The 14,787-nt window shown below is 41.7% G+C and overlaps 1 protein-coding gene across 3 annotated transcripts in view; it reads right to left on the minus strand.

The window, feature by feature from the left end:
• Positions 1-25: 25 nt before the first annotated feature.
• Positions 26-14,787, minus strand: part of fhod3b (formin homology 2 domain containing 3b) — a 78,160-nt gene continuing 63,398 nt past the window's right edge. Inside the window, exons 11-27 of one of the 3 annotated variants that reach the window (XM_079165247.1) lie at positions 14,113-14,166; positions 13,471-13,581; positions 13,187-13,321; positions 12,721-12,771; positions 11,738-11,928; positions 10,468-11,016; positions 9,455-10,383; positions 8,811-8,969; positions 7,994-8,176; positions 7,488-7,607; positions 6,525-6,686; positions 6,209-6,399; positions 5,924-6,116; positions 4,505-4,528; positions 3,700-3,886; positions 2,619-2,780; positions 26-2,504 (exon numbers count right to left, since the gene is read on the minus strand). In XM_079165247.1, coding sequence (XP_079021373.1) covers positions 2,422-2,504; positions 2,619-2,780; positions 3,700-3,886; positions 4,505-4,528; positions 5,924-6,116; positions 6,209-6,399; positions 6,525-6,686; positions 7,488-7,607; positions 7,994-8,176; positions 8,811-8,969; positions 9,455-10,383; positions 10,468-11,016; positions 11,738-11,928; positions 12,721-12,771; positions 13,187-13,321; positions 13,471-13,581; positions 14,113-14,166 — 3,484 coding nt within the window. In that variant the 3' untranslated portion in view covers positions 26-2,421. The remainder of the gene's footprint in view (positions 2,505-2,618; positions 2,781-3,699; positions 3,887-4,504; positions 4,529-5,923; positions 6,117-6,208; positions 6,400-6,524; positions 6,687-7,487; positions 7,608-7,993; positions 8,177-8,810; positions 8,970-9,454; positions 10,384-10,467; positions 11,017-11,737; positions 11,929-12,720; positions 12,772-13,186; positions 13,322-13,470; positions 13,582-14,112; positions 14,167-14,787) is intronic. The other 2 variants (XM_079165249.1, XM_079165248.1) reach the window with 2 other exon arrangements.

A 14,787-nucleotide genomic window follows, 5' to 3' on the forward strand; every position in this document is an offset into this window, starting at 1 on the left:
AGACACAATAGAAGCCTTGGTTGTAATGCACTTGTGTCAAGTTCCACAGCGATGTTATGGCACAGGCAGCTAATGTGTGGTGGGCTAATGTTAAATTAGCAGAAGAAAATGCTGAGTGCAATGAAAGGCTTCTAAGGGATGCCACAGGACTAAAAGGTGAATTTCATCAATAAGTGTTTCACCATGTTTGTTAACTTTACAGTCTGTGAAGTAAAAAGGTTTAATACCACAAACCCTACAGCTCTGAGAACCTAAGTGAACCTCCTTTTGTATCAAGCAGAGGTGACACATAAAACCATTCATGGCTTGGTTTGCTTAAATTATATTTAGAATACTGCTTTTAGTCTATGACACACTATTCTACACACGGAGCAAAAAAAAACAAACAAACAGAGAAACATCATAAAGACATTGTCATGACATGTACATCATTTTACAGCATTCCCCCTATTACTTTACACATCTATTCTGTCTTTGACAAAAAAACAGTACAATCTGGGAAACACAATGAGCTCTTCCCCCATAACTTCAGTTCTTAGAAGAGTTGCATGCTACACATAGTCTAAGGTGCTGAATAATTTTCAGTTAATTCGTAACAAAACAAAATAAACATACTGCTGGTGTGGTTTTATGTAGCTTTATCGTAATGTTGCCCGAAATTCTTGTTTCTCTCAATGGCCATCTTTCCATCACAGTGTGAATTTGCTAGTGAATAGATTTATCTAGCCATGATATGAACTGAAATGATTATTATAAACACAGCCAAGGCCATTCCAAATTAATAGCACAATGAGTTCATCAACAGTTCGAAAACAGACCTGCAAAATCCCGAAGTTAAACTGTTGGCTCCGTCTTGTCCACTACAATACAGATTTACATGTTTTAAAACAGATAATGGTGATATTATATTTGTCCATATCACTTATTATCATGTAACCCCCGATGTTCTTATTCATAGTTAGGGAATGAAGCTCCTCGCCATGTGAATAACAAACTAAGATCTCCAGTGATGCCAGTTGAACTACATGTTCATTTGGCCTGGTCTATTTTTAACTCCTACATTTTACCTAGATCGCGACTAGAGTGGAACAATGCATTTCTATATTCTACAGTAAGGCAACACGATACAGCTTATGTGCATTACCAATCCTAAATTGTCATAAATACTTTAAAGCTATCTTCATAACATACTATTTGATCCAAAACATAACATGGAAAAAGCATTTTTTTTGCCAGAACAAGTCTAAAAACACTGGTTAAAAATAAATCACAGCTCTTGAATGATGTACACTGCAGTATTATCCTCTCGCCCCTCACAGACTGCACATCTGTAGTAACATTTTCTTGATTATATGTCCCTGAAAAGATCTTAATAAATAAATGTCTCTGAAAGGCACTCTGAGATGTGCAGCTCATAGTTTCTTAGAAAATGAAACTACTGATCTCTGAAGATTGCTCACTTGTAACGCTGTGCCTGCCTTCCTTAAACTGTTCAGTCAAGTGGTGAGAATAGGGCGCATGACGCCACTTGTCTACATTTGTTTAAGCTAAAAATGTTGATGAGCATTACTATGAAATGAGTGGTATCACCAGTCTCGCACACAATAACTGGACTGTTGACTGTGATCTTCAAAATATGTCTCTGCTAAATTTCTTATCCAGTCAACTAACAGACATTTGACAAAGCTTTTGATGTTCATATAGCTTGAATGTGTCCACTTTGATGAGACATGACAAACTGTGCAACTATTGATTTGCTGGTTAAACTGTTGAGTATATTTTCAGATACCATACTTTTACATCCAGTGCAATTGTTCCTTATTTGAGCACCTTCTTGAGCAAAATGAAAAGAAACATAAAACTACCACAGTAGTAAATAACAGAATAACCCTCTGCACAAAGCCATCTATTCAACAGATTTCTTTCTATTTGTCTCTAAAGCTGCATGGCTGACACTAAAACTAAGCAGCAGTGAGTGTAGTGCCTGTACCACACTTCATGCCCTTTGGATTCAGTCAAGGCCACTGAGATTGAAGCAAATGCACTGCCAACTGTTTTGATGCCCTCCACCTTGACAAACCCACTTTTTTCACGGGTGTTTGGAAGCAATGTCACGTTCGAAGGATGATTGTGATTTAACCTTGTGAGGGAACGTCATCGATGTTTATCCAGCAATAGCAAATTTTGGTGGTTTGAACGCACGTTCTGGTTCTGCTCTCTGACCATCAGTTCATGAATAAAACCTTTTATCCACTCTCTTCAGGAAGCACTTGTGATAAGCCTATGTGGACCAGATGCATGAAGATGAGGTCAACTCATCGAAGCTGTGAGGGAATTTTAGTACCAAGCCAGAGTGAGTTGCCAGTTTGGCATTGGAGGGGCAGTGAAAGGGCTTCGAGACGTCCTGACAGTATGTCCAGCTCACACCTGCATCTCTGAACCACTGGACAAGCCGAGAGCGTTTGCCTCCTCTGTTGTCAAACCATTCTTCAGTGTCCTCCTCACTGTGCAGCCAGAACAAAAAGTGAATTATTACAGTGTTTTCACAGGCAGGTGATTATATGGATCTGTGCATGATAATAAATGATGCCGCTTGGCCAATAGTTGACATGACTCACGTGATTTTCGGTTGGCTCGGGACCGCCTCCTCTCCCGAGGTTGCGTCCGCTGGCTGGGCCCCTGAGTGGCTGACCTTACAATCCTCTCCATGATCTCATCAGCTGTATCATCTGTGCAGTTCACCGGGTCGTCACTGGCAGAGCACCATGGGGTAACACGCCCTAAAACAGTAAGGTCAGAACGAATAAGAAAACAACAGGCACATTGTATAATAGGGCAGGTTTAACAGAACAAGACTACCGCCTTCTAAGCGGTTCTGTGAGGTTAACAAGGCTAACATCAGCATGCTAACATTCTGCCTAGATGCTAATGTTGATAAGGTATAATGTTATAACAGTTGCTGTAACAATTCATCATTTTTAGTACTTAGAGTACAAGCTGTACAGCTAAAACTGAGTACAGCTGAGCAAGTATTGGACAAATTGAAATGTCGACCTGATCTGGTCTCCAGAGACTTTTTACTAAAAAACATCACAAATATGAAACTCCTGCACCGCAACAGGAAAAGTCAATATGATTTATCATCTGGCAACAATTCACTATACTGTGACTGTTTTCAATGACACTCTTTTAAGGCATACTGTACTATAACAATGGCATATAATACTATGGTTTTATGACTTTTTCATAACATGCTTTACTATGCATTTTTGTTTCTCACTATACTGTAGTAGTAGTAGTAGTAGTATGGCTTTTTCATATCTTTTTTAAGACATACTAGACACATACTTTTTAAATTAGATTTTTATAACATGCTATTTTATGACATTTACTATGACATTTTTATAACATACTATACAAATACTTTTTAAATGTGTTTCGCTGATGTAACCGGTTAGAACTTGAAGTAGCTATGGTGTTTTACGATCAGGATTCCTGCATATACCAGTCCTACTGAATGAAGAACTTAACATTTTCAGGAAGGATTACTTACAGTAAGTATACAACTGAAGTACTTGTGCTACGCTCCTGGAACAACTATAGCCACAAAAGAATGTAAAATTGCAGTGTACTGGATGGATGGTGATGATGTAATAATGAAAAGCTATGTAGGGGCTATAACATGTTCATGAGACTGACCTCTGGTGCTGCTGGCTCTGGTGCGTGTACGGAGGCCTGGCACCGTGGACGTCACACTCTCTCCGCCCTGCAAGCTGCTCTTTAGTATGGCCTTCATGTTCTCATGTTCAGCTGCATCTTCAGCATACTGGATACCCTGAGGCTGAATCTCCTGTGAGTCTGATGGGGCACCGCCAAATTTACCACTCTGGAGTGGGAGGGGGGAGGACAAAGGATTAGAATTTCTGACATTTTATTAATAGGAGACGGTGAAACTTAGCTCGTTGTTCTGGCACTTTTAGTATTTTGGAAAAAAAAGCGTTAAATATGAAACTTCATACAGTTTATTCTCTGGCACAGCACTTTCCAGCCTAAATTAAAAACAATTAGTCATTTCGAAGAGTTGAACGTTTCACATAGACATTAAAAGTGCTGTTTATTCTGTGACACACACACACACACACACAAAAATCCCCATGACTGTTTGTTGCAACAATGCAGACATGCCAGTTTGCAGAGTACAGCTTCCCTTTTGCGTTCCATTCATTTACACCAGGAAGTAGCTGCAACTCCTCCAGTGAGATTTTCACTCTCGCTGACATCATGCGGGCATCTCTTTTGTCTCTTTGTCAAAACCGTCAAGCTTCCTCATTCATGTAAGGTTATCCACCCACATAGAGCCTGTCAGTCTTACTGATGACTTGTCCATTGTTAATCCTGGTAAATACACCTGTTATTGTAAAGTTATGACAGCACAGTCTGGTTGAATGTTAGTCACAATAGACAGTTCACATGCACTTGTTTACACACAAAGGCACCCCCCTACCTCACTATCATCGTCATCCTCACTCTACAGAGATAAAGGAAATGGAAGAAAAAAATGCCAAAAGGTGTGTTGTAAATACAGTATACTGCTGGTGTCAAGTGAAAACGTTTATATACAAAGTGACAAATATTCAGGAAACAGTTTTTAGGTTTTCAGATTGATAAACTACTGATTTATCTAATTGGTTGCTACAAAGGTTGTAGCATTTTCTCAAATCATAAAGAAGCCTGTAATCCTTGATTTGGGTTGTAAACGTTCAACATTTTGGGAAATCCGTCTCATTCCTGTACAGTAAATATGAAGCTGGACCCAGTAGCCGGTTATCTTAGTTTAGCACTCAGACTGGGAACAGGGAAAAACACTTCGCTGGGCTCCGTTCGAAAAGGAAAAAAAACAAAATCTGCCAAATCTAAAGCTAATTATATCTTATTTGTACAAAAAACAAGACATTGTGTTTTTACCTGGGCTTATTGATAGTCAGATTTCTATATCTGTGGCAGAGCAAGGATAGCTTTTGTAAGAGTGGGGTTAAAGTGATAGTCCAGAATATTTGAAGGTGTATCAGGACAGCACTCTTTGACGGGGAAGTGAACTGAAAGTGAAACTTATCTATGCTCTTCATTCAAAGCCAGCAGACCTCATTGACAAAAACAGTACAGATAAGTTTCACTTACAGTTCAGTTCCTCATTGCAAAATATTCTAGCATACACTTGAACTTATATAGCTTTTATAGGTGAGTCTCTTTTAAGTGTCTAAAATACATTTTACTGCTGCAGCCCTTCACAGCAGTCCATTGCTTTGCTTCCATGCTGGTTCTCTTCTCTGCTTCTCCAAACTCTGGTGTGCTGACCTACCTAGGTATCTGCTGTAGGTAATACACTGACTGTAGATAAATACCTTATACAACTCACTTCAAATACTCCAAACTATCCATTTAAGGTGTTGGCCTTGTTATTTCTCTCTCAGGGACATCCAAAGGTTTGAATTTTCACACAGTGATTGAATTAGGGTCCTTTTGAAGCGAGAGGGGCCCCTGCCAAGGCTCGCTGTGGAGTCCGCTCTGAGTAGTAGACTCCTCGGGTTTAAGGGATTTTAATCATGCAGGGAGGTGTTTGCTCTGGCCTTTCTTAGTCTACTGCAGCTACAAAATGAGATACACTAAAAACAACTCACTGATTGTTGTTACAGTAACCTATACATGTGATTACCAAGGAACTATGCTGATGTAATTGCAAATGTATGCCATGTCTCTCAGAAACACCACGTTTGACGCTTTAACCAGATTATGGCTATAACGAGTGTCCAGGGATTGCTCATATTGTCTCATAGAATTGAGAAAGTACAAACTAAACAAAGACGAGGATCAGGAAATGGAGAAAGTGTATGTGCGACCCTTGCTCGTGGTGAGGAGCACTTACATCTGTTATCAGTTTTCCCCTGGTCTTATTCCTCTCTCGGTGGTTGGCCCTCTTCTGTTTCTGCTGTAGCACGCGCTCTCTTGTTGTGCGATACTCCAGGGCAAATTCACTCAGGATCTTGCTAAAGCGATGAATGCTGACCTCACGTACCGCATATATCGGATGGCCCAGGAACAGCAGAAAGGCATGAAACCTGCAGATGTTTAGAGAAACATCACATCACTGTACAGAGATCCTTTGGTGGAAACAAAATTTAAACACGCTTCAAAAAGTAACAAAAGTCACCTGTTGAGTATTCTTCGATGTACAATCTTCAGAATAATGATTCTCTCTGCACAATCTTTGAGGAAGTCTGACATTTTTTGCTTCAATGGTGGTTTCATCTCGTGTTTTGCGATGACCTTGAGGTGATCCCATGATGCTTTGCACCTTCGCTCCATCTGGGCCAGATTGTCTTGAAGCTGGTCAAAGTCCACCTAACAAAAATATCACAGAATTGTTGAGGACTCTCTTCAGTGGACATGGCATTTCACTTACTGCTACTAGTGACAAACTAATATTTTGGACAAATTGTTGAATGAGTTTTAAAAAAGTAAACTACCTTGGTCAAGCGGGTGATAGCTCCTATTTCAGAGTAGAGATCAGTGCTGTCTGGAAACTTCTCCACCACGATGGAGCAGGCGTGGTGCAGCAGGGACTGCTTATGAACCGTGTCCTTCACCTCCGGGACTTTCTCCAAGTAATTCAGCTCAAAGCCTTTAGCCTAGAGATGCATGCATACACAGCAACACAGTCAGAATGTGGGACGGAAACAACTGTCTGAAATTAAAAATCAAGAGCCCCTAGTCAAGGACCAAATTGCAGTGAATTTCCTTTTTGGCACGGTCAGAATGGGGCACAATGGAGTGCGCCAAGTGCAGATTCATTAGGCTGGTGATTATCAAAAACCACGATCTACTTCAGACCTGACTGATTGTTCTGCTCACCACAGCGGAGCTAAAAGAAAGCCGGGCATATCATGAAAGACTTAATCCCAATAGGATCTCCCTTGTTCTGCTGCCAGTTTTAAATGGCTTACTGCAACATATAAATGCAGCCATTATTTACGGGAACTTCTTGTTTTGATATTGATGACTTATGTTTCCCTGTTTTGGCTCTCAGATCGCTTTGACATACAGACAAAACCTCCATCACAATGTAGGGCAAAAGAATGCAAGACAAAGATACAAGTTCACACACAAGCAACACACAATGTCAGAAACACACAACCCCCCCCCCCCCCCCTTCTTCTTTTTCTTCTCCCCCTCGCAGACAGACAGAGCCAGGTTCAGCAGAGGCCTTGGCGAGCATTTTTTACTGTAGAAGGACAGTGTCTGGTGCAGACAGTCAGGCAGCACATTCTTCTACACATAGAGAGTCCACTGTTATCCATTCCAAATAAATATGTGTGGGGGAATTTGGGAGGGAGGGGGGTGGGGGCGTGGAGGAAGTGAGTAAAAGACAGAGGGAGAGGAAGTGTAAAGACAGGAACCTCTGAGCCATACATGTATTGAGGGTTACTCACGTTAGTGCCATTGAGGAAGTTGCCAATGGCCAACAATGTGGTCAAGATGTAGCGGAGTGTCTTGTTTTTCTCTAACTGGTCCATCCCTTCCTTGAGGTCCTGCAGAGGCTCTGCCACTTCCTAAAAGAGCATGAAAATGTAGTCAAGAATCATGTTATCTATCTTTGCCTGTTCACATTTCTGTCAATTGATTCTGCTCTTCTCTATCCCCGATAACAACGTACAGTAAACGGTCTGTCTATCTATCTATATCTACAGTCACTGCAGCTTGTTGTTAACAGGCTAACTGTTTCCCTCTGTTCCCAGTCTGTATGCTAAGCTAAGCTAAGCAGCTGCTGGCTATAGCATCATAACTACTGTACAGACATGACGGTGAACAACTATTCCTTTAATACCTTTAAAAGTAAAAAAAGATACATGTTGAAATAAGTGAAATGAAATTATGTTTTACTTCTGTAACTCCATAAGGTTTGCTTGTGATTAAAATTGGCGGGGATGTGTCTGACCTTCTCAATAAGCTCATAGTCCATCTTGAATGCCCAGAGCTGCAGGCGAGCAGACAACTCTGTGATGGAGGAGAGGGTGAGAAGGAACTGTTCAGCACTGCCCAGGGGGATATCAGGGTTGACCAGCTGAGCCTCCTGGATCCTCTGCTTTTCTTCCTCTGTGGGGATCATTGTCAAGATTTTCTAGGAGAGTAAAGAAGAAATCAGAGAAGAGGATGGGAAAGGATCAAGGCTTATAAAATCATTCATCAAGTAACCCGATCAAAAAAAATGTAAACGCCGAAGTTAAATTCTTGCTCTGTTTATATAAGATGTTCCCAATTTTTCCTACAAACTTGTGTGACATCTGAACTTTCAACCTTGTCTTTGATGTCTGGCTGAAAAGATCTCCAGAGACAAAAGGTGGGGAGGAATACTCCTTTTTGCTGAGAATGAACTCAAGGTGAAGCTCTGGAAACTACAGGTTATATAACCCCAAAGGGATGCAATATTAAACATTGTCTGCCGAAAAGTCTATGGTTTTTAAAACGAGCTGAGAACATGCAGGTGGAGCTAATCTTTAATCATCGCTGTGATTGATTACGCGAGAACAGCCATGCAGCCAGAAAATCACATATGTCAACATTGTGGGCCATCCCATAGACAGAAGTTAAATCTCTCTTGTTTATGGAAGTGTATTTTGGTGTGCTGCTGAGTAATTATCATTCATAAAAAAACATTTGTATTTTGGATTTAAATGATTTAACTGATGGACTAGACAGTTCTCATAACATACACTACCAATTTAGATACAGAACGTATCTTTAAAAATGCTTACCTCAATGCCTTCCTTGTTCAGTGCGTACTCATCAAAGTTGAGAATAGCGGTCTTAATGGTGCGAGGAGGAGGTAAGACAGTCAAGCCAATGTTTATAGCATTGCTGCGTTTTGAGTCCAGGACTATGATTTCTTGTCGTTTGCCATCAACAGCTGCTTTCTATAAGAGATACAAATCATCATTATATTAGATCATATAGCTTGTGTAGTGGAATCAGCTCTTAATGGTCTAAAGATGCACTAAACAAAGTGTGTGTGAAATCAGCCTTCATCACAAAATGGAGGTATGACCGAGAGCACCTTGAAGCCTATTCACCACAACAGAGACTTGTTTTGGGTATTTCGCCTGAATGATCCATGGACAGGAGGTGATTAAACTAATGTAGAAAAGAAACACACGATTGTCTCCTCTCACCAACATTGAGAAGGCTTTCACCCATTTTAAATGTCATCCAGGGTGACAGTAGTTTGGCAAATTGTATCACTCAACTCACAAAACGACCCTTTCTTATATGATACCGGATAGCAAGAAAACCAGAGCCATGGGACAGAAGCCAAGGCAAATTAGGATTACAAAACAAACCCCCAGAAGTATACAGTAATACTGAATGGTTCTACTGTAACAGCAGCACAACACTAAGTTACCTTTGTGACAGGCAGCTCCTTAGATTTGGACTCAAACAGCTGCTCTAGCTTGGATGTGTCCAGTTTAACTGGCTCCAGTTTGGACCAGAGAGACTCCTTACAGAATTTATGACTGTTACAATGCCAGTCCACGGGACGCACTTCATTCCAGAAGAGTCGGATGGTCTTCTTTTTCTTTTGGAAGAGAGGCATCTCCCCTCGACTCAGCTGAGGGGAGGGCGGAGGGATAGGGGCCATGAATGGGGGGGCTGGGGGCATCATTTTGCCAAGGATGGGAGGAGGAGGAGGAGGAGGAGGGCACCCAAACAGGGGCGGGGGTGGTGGCAGTGCAGCATTACATGGCAGAGGTGGAGGTGGTGGTATGAGGTCACCTGACCCCAGTACACTGTCCATATCTAAAATGTCCATGTCATCCTCATCCCTCAGGTCCGTGAAGTCGATATCTTTGATCCTCAGCTCCCGAGGTTCGGCCATCAGCTGATCCCAGATGTAGTCGGACTCTTTCTTTGGGGTTAAGGTTGATGAGGCAGCGATTGATGATTTGTCGGTCTGCTGCTGCTCTTTCGAGGCTTCGACCTCAGGCGGAGACGTTAGGCCTTTGACCAAATCTCCAAACTTCTCCGCAACTGCTCGGACAGTGCCCTGGTTGTCCAGGTGACCCACCTCCATTTTTTTCACATTTTCTTCTCTGGCCTGTCTGTGAGCCTCCAGGGTGGAGATCCTGCTGGCCAAGCTAGCTACAGAGGAGTCACTGACTTCTGCATCCTTCTCACATTTACAGTTTTCTTTCTCCGTTTCTGCTACATTCCCTTCATCCTTGCCGGTTGTCCCCTGAGCGTAGAGCATGTCCAGCATGAAGCGCTTGCTGTTGAGTATTTTGTTGCACTGGTCGTTCACATCCGCGTCTTTAATGCACTGTGTCCATTGGCCTGTTGATATGGAGAGAATTGTGACATTGAATACAAACATAGTTGATTATCAAAGTAGGTGAATAAAATGAGCATCGATCGTACCTGCTTCAATGTCATTGGTGAGTTTCTCCTCCCGCTCCTCCCTCTCCAGAGTGCTACTTGTGGAGGAGATGCTGGATGCAGAGCAGTTGTCCTTTTCATTCACTTCCTCGTTCTGTCTCTCCTTCTCACTCAGCAGTACTCTGTCCTCGACATCCCTTTCCGTTGGCTGCTCCTTCTCAAACTCCTCCTCTAACTCCACATTCACCTCCACATCTGGCTCTCCCACTCCTGCTACATCTGCTGCCTCTGCCTCCTCTACCTGCTCTTCCACATCTACTTTGTCCATGTCCTGTTTCTGTTCCTCAATCTCCTCCTGCTCTTGCCTCTCTTCCTTCTCCATGCCCGACTGTTCATCTGATGCTGCCACTACATTCTGGTCGGCCTGAGTCTCAGCAACATCCTCTGTCTCTGCAGGCGACTCTGTCTCAGTCTGCTGCTTGTCTGGCTCAGAGGGAGGTGTGGGGGAAGGTTCTGATACTGTTAAGTCTGGCGCTGGACTTTTGGTTCTGGTCTGTGGGTCAAGGTTTGGCTCTGAAATATGTTCTGTTCCTGGAAGAGAAATCAAAACAACGTAGCAAAGTTGTTACTTGAAGTACTTCAGTTATGTGTGTTTATATTATCTGATAGTCTTCAGAAACATTCTTTGTTTATAATTAAAACAGCTTTAAATTGCTTCCTGACATGTCCTTAATTGCACTGAGAGACTGTACATTTCCAGACGGCAGAAATAATTTACAAAGCAATCATCAAATTCTGTTACCATAGCTCATGATCATACAACACACACACACACACGCGCACACACACACACGCACACACGCACACAAGCACATGGTAGAACACAATGTGAGTGGCTGAGAGGCAATGCTTTGCAATTTCTGAGAACTTTTGTTACCAAGTTGTGAAAATAAACTACAGCCCTTTTGATTGCAAGCCTCAAAACAATGAAGCTGCTTAATCAGTCTATTTAGACACAACACATACATTTAGATACAACATCAAATTATCTATTTTCCTGAAATCTTACTGTATCACTTATACATTTTGAAACACACACATAAGTCAAGTAGTTATTCTAAATAATCCCTTTCAGCAGAAGTGCAGCTAAATCTAATTTCTGTGCAAATAAACACTCGTCAATTGTTATTGCCAAGCCCAGTGTGTGTGACAGGTGCACTGACAGCCAGAATAGTCTCTGCCAGCTCTGCAATGCCATGCTCATATCACTCGGGTACTAATGATGAATAAATGGTTGGCAAACACTAGTTACCCGACGTCTGGTGTGCAGTGGCGACTGTGTCTTCCTGTGAGATAATGGACGAAGGCGTGGCACAGCGGGACGCAGAGCGGCTAGCAGGGTTGGGACTCAAACACAGCGTGATCTCTGTCCGTCCTCTTGTTGGCACCTTGGGGCGCTCTCGCTCAAACTCCTCTGCGGCTAGCCTCTCCACAGCCTTGTACCTGCAATAATGAAGTTTAGCTTCTAGAAGTCTGTACACTTAGGTTAAGGTGCATGCTGATCTGTTGTAAAAGCTGTTTTAAAATTGGCCAGGCATATCATACTTGTGATATAATCACATAGAAACATACATGCTAATGATTGCAAGTCACAATTTTGCTAATTTCCTTTAGGGGTGGAGAGATATAAGACTTCAAAATACAAGCTCCTGAAAATATTACATATTAGAGATATTAAGGCTACATCGAACAGTGATGAAAAATTCTGTGAATAATAGCCATTATGTCAAAATGTATGCTTTGAACACATATGCCATATTTGTCTTGTTCCTGGGTATTTATAGAAACACTGAGCTGTAATCCCATTACTCAGGGAGTCAAATAATGACAAATGACATACATTTCTTATTAAAGTTGCCAAAGTGCTATTTCACTTTAATGGCTGGTGTTTACTGATCTCAAATCACAGCTTTTTTACAGGGGTAAAAAATGCATGGGCAAAATAATGAGCATTGCATGACCAACATTATATTGGACACACTCACACGGTCAGAGGGAGACAACCGGACCACATCCATGACAAAACGCAATTACACACCGGTCCTGTTAACTTTGGGACGTCTTATTGAGGAGCAGGTCTAAAGGAGCTCTGACACCTATAAATCATCCAAAGGCTTTACATCTGCTTTTTACTTTAAAATAGAATCTCAAAGTATTTACAAACCTCCTTATCTTTTATCTATTTGCAGCATTATTGTCGGATCCATGGGAACCCATGAACTAAAGTAAACTCACCTTTCCTCTCTGGCTTGTCTTGCTTCTTCCCTCTTGTCAACATGATCTCGACTGAGATAGAACGATAGAAACAGAGTCAGAATTTAGGGCCTGAATTCACAGTCTGTATAATGTAATATTTCAATTGCTTAACTGAAATTGATATGGTGAGTGCAAAGAAATCAAACAGAGCATCATAGAAAGGTATGACAAGACATCAGAGCAGAACATATACTTTTGCAGATTCTTCCTGCCATGATCCAGTATTTCTCCTAATCATCATAAACAAAGAGAGCCCAGCTTTTATCTGACTCACGGGGGATTTGTGAATATCACTCCAGAGTAAAGACTGTAGCCACCTATTTCTAAAAATACCAACCGATCTTTATTGGCTGTACAGCTCCCTCCAAAGTAAAGAAATAATATATTCTTTCTGACATGAAGTCATGTTGTATTTTGACTAGTATCTCCGTTGGGTGAGACTAACTTGAAACGGTTCCTCTCTTCTCTTTCGATTCTCTGCAGACGCTCTTCTCTTTCCAGGCGTCTCCTCTCTCTCTCCGCAGCCAGAGACTCCTGATGCTGTCTGTACGATGAAGTAAGCAAGCCTCCTAGAGCAGGTCTAAACGATAAAGAGAAAGAACAAATGTGATAACATTATCACAATTGAGTGATTGGCTTGTATTTTGATTTTGGTATTTACACTTTTTTTTTCTTCAAATGGGAGCTTTATAGGTATATGATCAACCATACAGAAGTTAAGATGCCAACCTGTCAACCGGTTTGGAGTCTGGTGTGGAGGCTGCTGAAGTAGTGAAGCGTTGAATGGGTGATGTAGGAGCCTTGCGCCTGCCAGGGTATGGACTGCCATTGGCACTGATTCTGTTAAAAGAAGGGGAAAATAAATGCTTCGTTCGCTCCGAAAACATTTTTCCACTGAAAGACAGAGAAGAACGATGAACAACACTTGTAAAATCTGTGATGTGAATTCCAATGTCATACTGCTGGATAGCTTACAGTGAGATATGACTGTGTTGAGTGCTCTTAAGCACTTCTCCCTCTGCATCTGAATAGCTTTCCTGTGAGGCCAGCAACGTCTGAAGGGTATCTGCAGGTGCACTGCTCATCCATGTATGTGCATGGGGACAATCTTTCTGAAATGCATCTTTTCACTAGACCTACTCTTTTCTTTGAGGCCTTGTATTTGCGATGTTGAATCCGATAGAAGATTGTGCACATTTGGTCCTAGAAAAGTTGCACAACACATTGTGCATTGGAAACACACTAGTGTTTCAGGCAGATTGAATTATGTGCACATCTTCCTGAGATTGTAAACCACAAGGCCTCAGAGCCATCATACATCTTGTCCCTGCACACTCTTGTTACTCTTGACCTGTTGACACCTGGCCTTACCTTTCTGCCCAGCTGGGCTTTCTAGTTGTGTAAGATGTAGAAGAGTCTGTCAGACTGAAGATGGAAGTGAGAAAAAGAGAGTAACAGTCAGATCAGACCCTCCAAAGATCAAATAATGATATGTTAGTCACACAAACAACATAGCGAGACAGCAGTCAAAGGTTGGAGGGCTGCAAGACCACAAAGCAACAGAGCACACTGGGGGGAAGACCATATCTCTGTCTGTCTTACCTATTCAGTGTGCCATTTAGAAGGTAATAAGACTGCAGTAAAATTCAAATAAATACAACTATTTTACTTATGTCAACTGTATTGAAAACAGTGCTTAAATGCAATTTAGCATACAATGCTAAGGAATTGCTATGCCTATCCAGCATTGGTTGACTCCCATGTTTCTATTGCTACAGACCTCTGCAGAAACATGAACAGCGAAGAGACAGTGACTCATGTTGTAAACTTTGAATTCCTTAATGCTTTGAATTAATTTATTGATTTGTCTTGGATTAACTGTGGTGCAGAGCCACAATGGAAGACAGATGAGTAGTAAATGTCAGCAAAATAATGCTTTCCAGCAACTTAATAAAAGGAAGTAATTATGATTTTCCTTTTTCTGTAGCCTGACAATAACGGTAATCACAGTCAGGTGGCCGGGGAGGGACCCACCAAGGACTAAAG

Source organism: Pholis gunnellus, assembly GCF_910591455.1.
Source record: "Pholis gunnellus genome assembly, chromosome: 8".
NCBI lineage: Eukaryota > Metazoa > Chordata > Actinopteri > Perciformes > Pholidae > Pholis > Pholis gunnellus.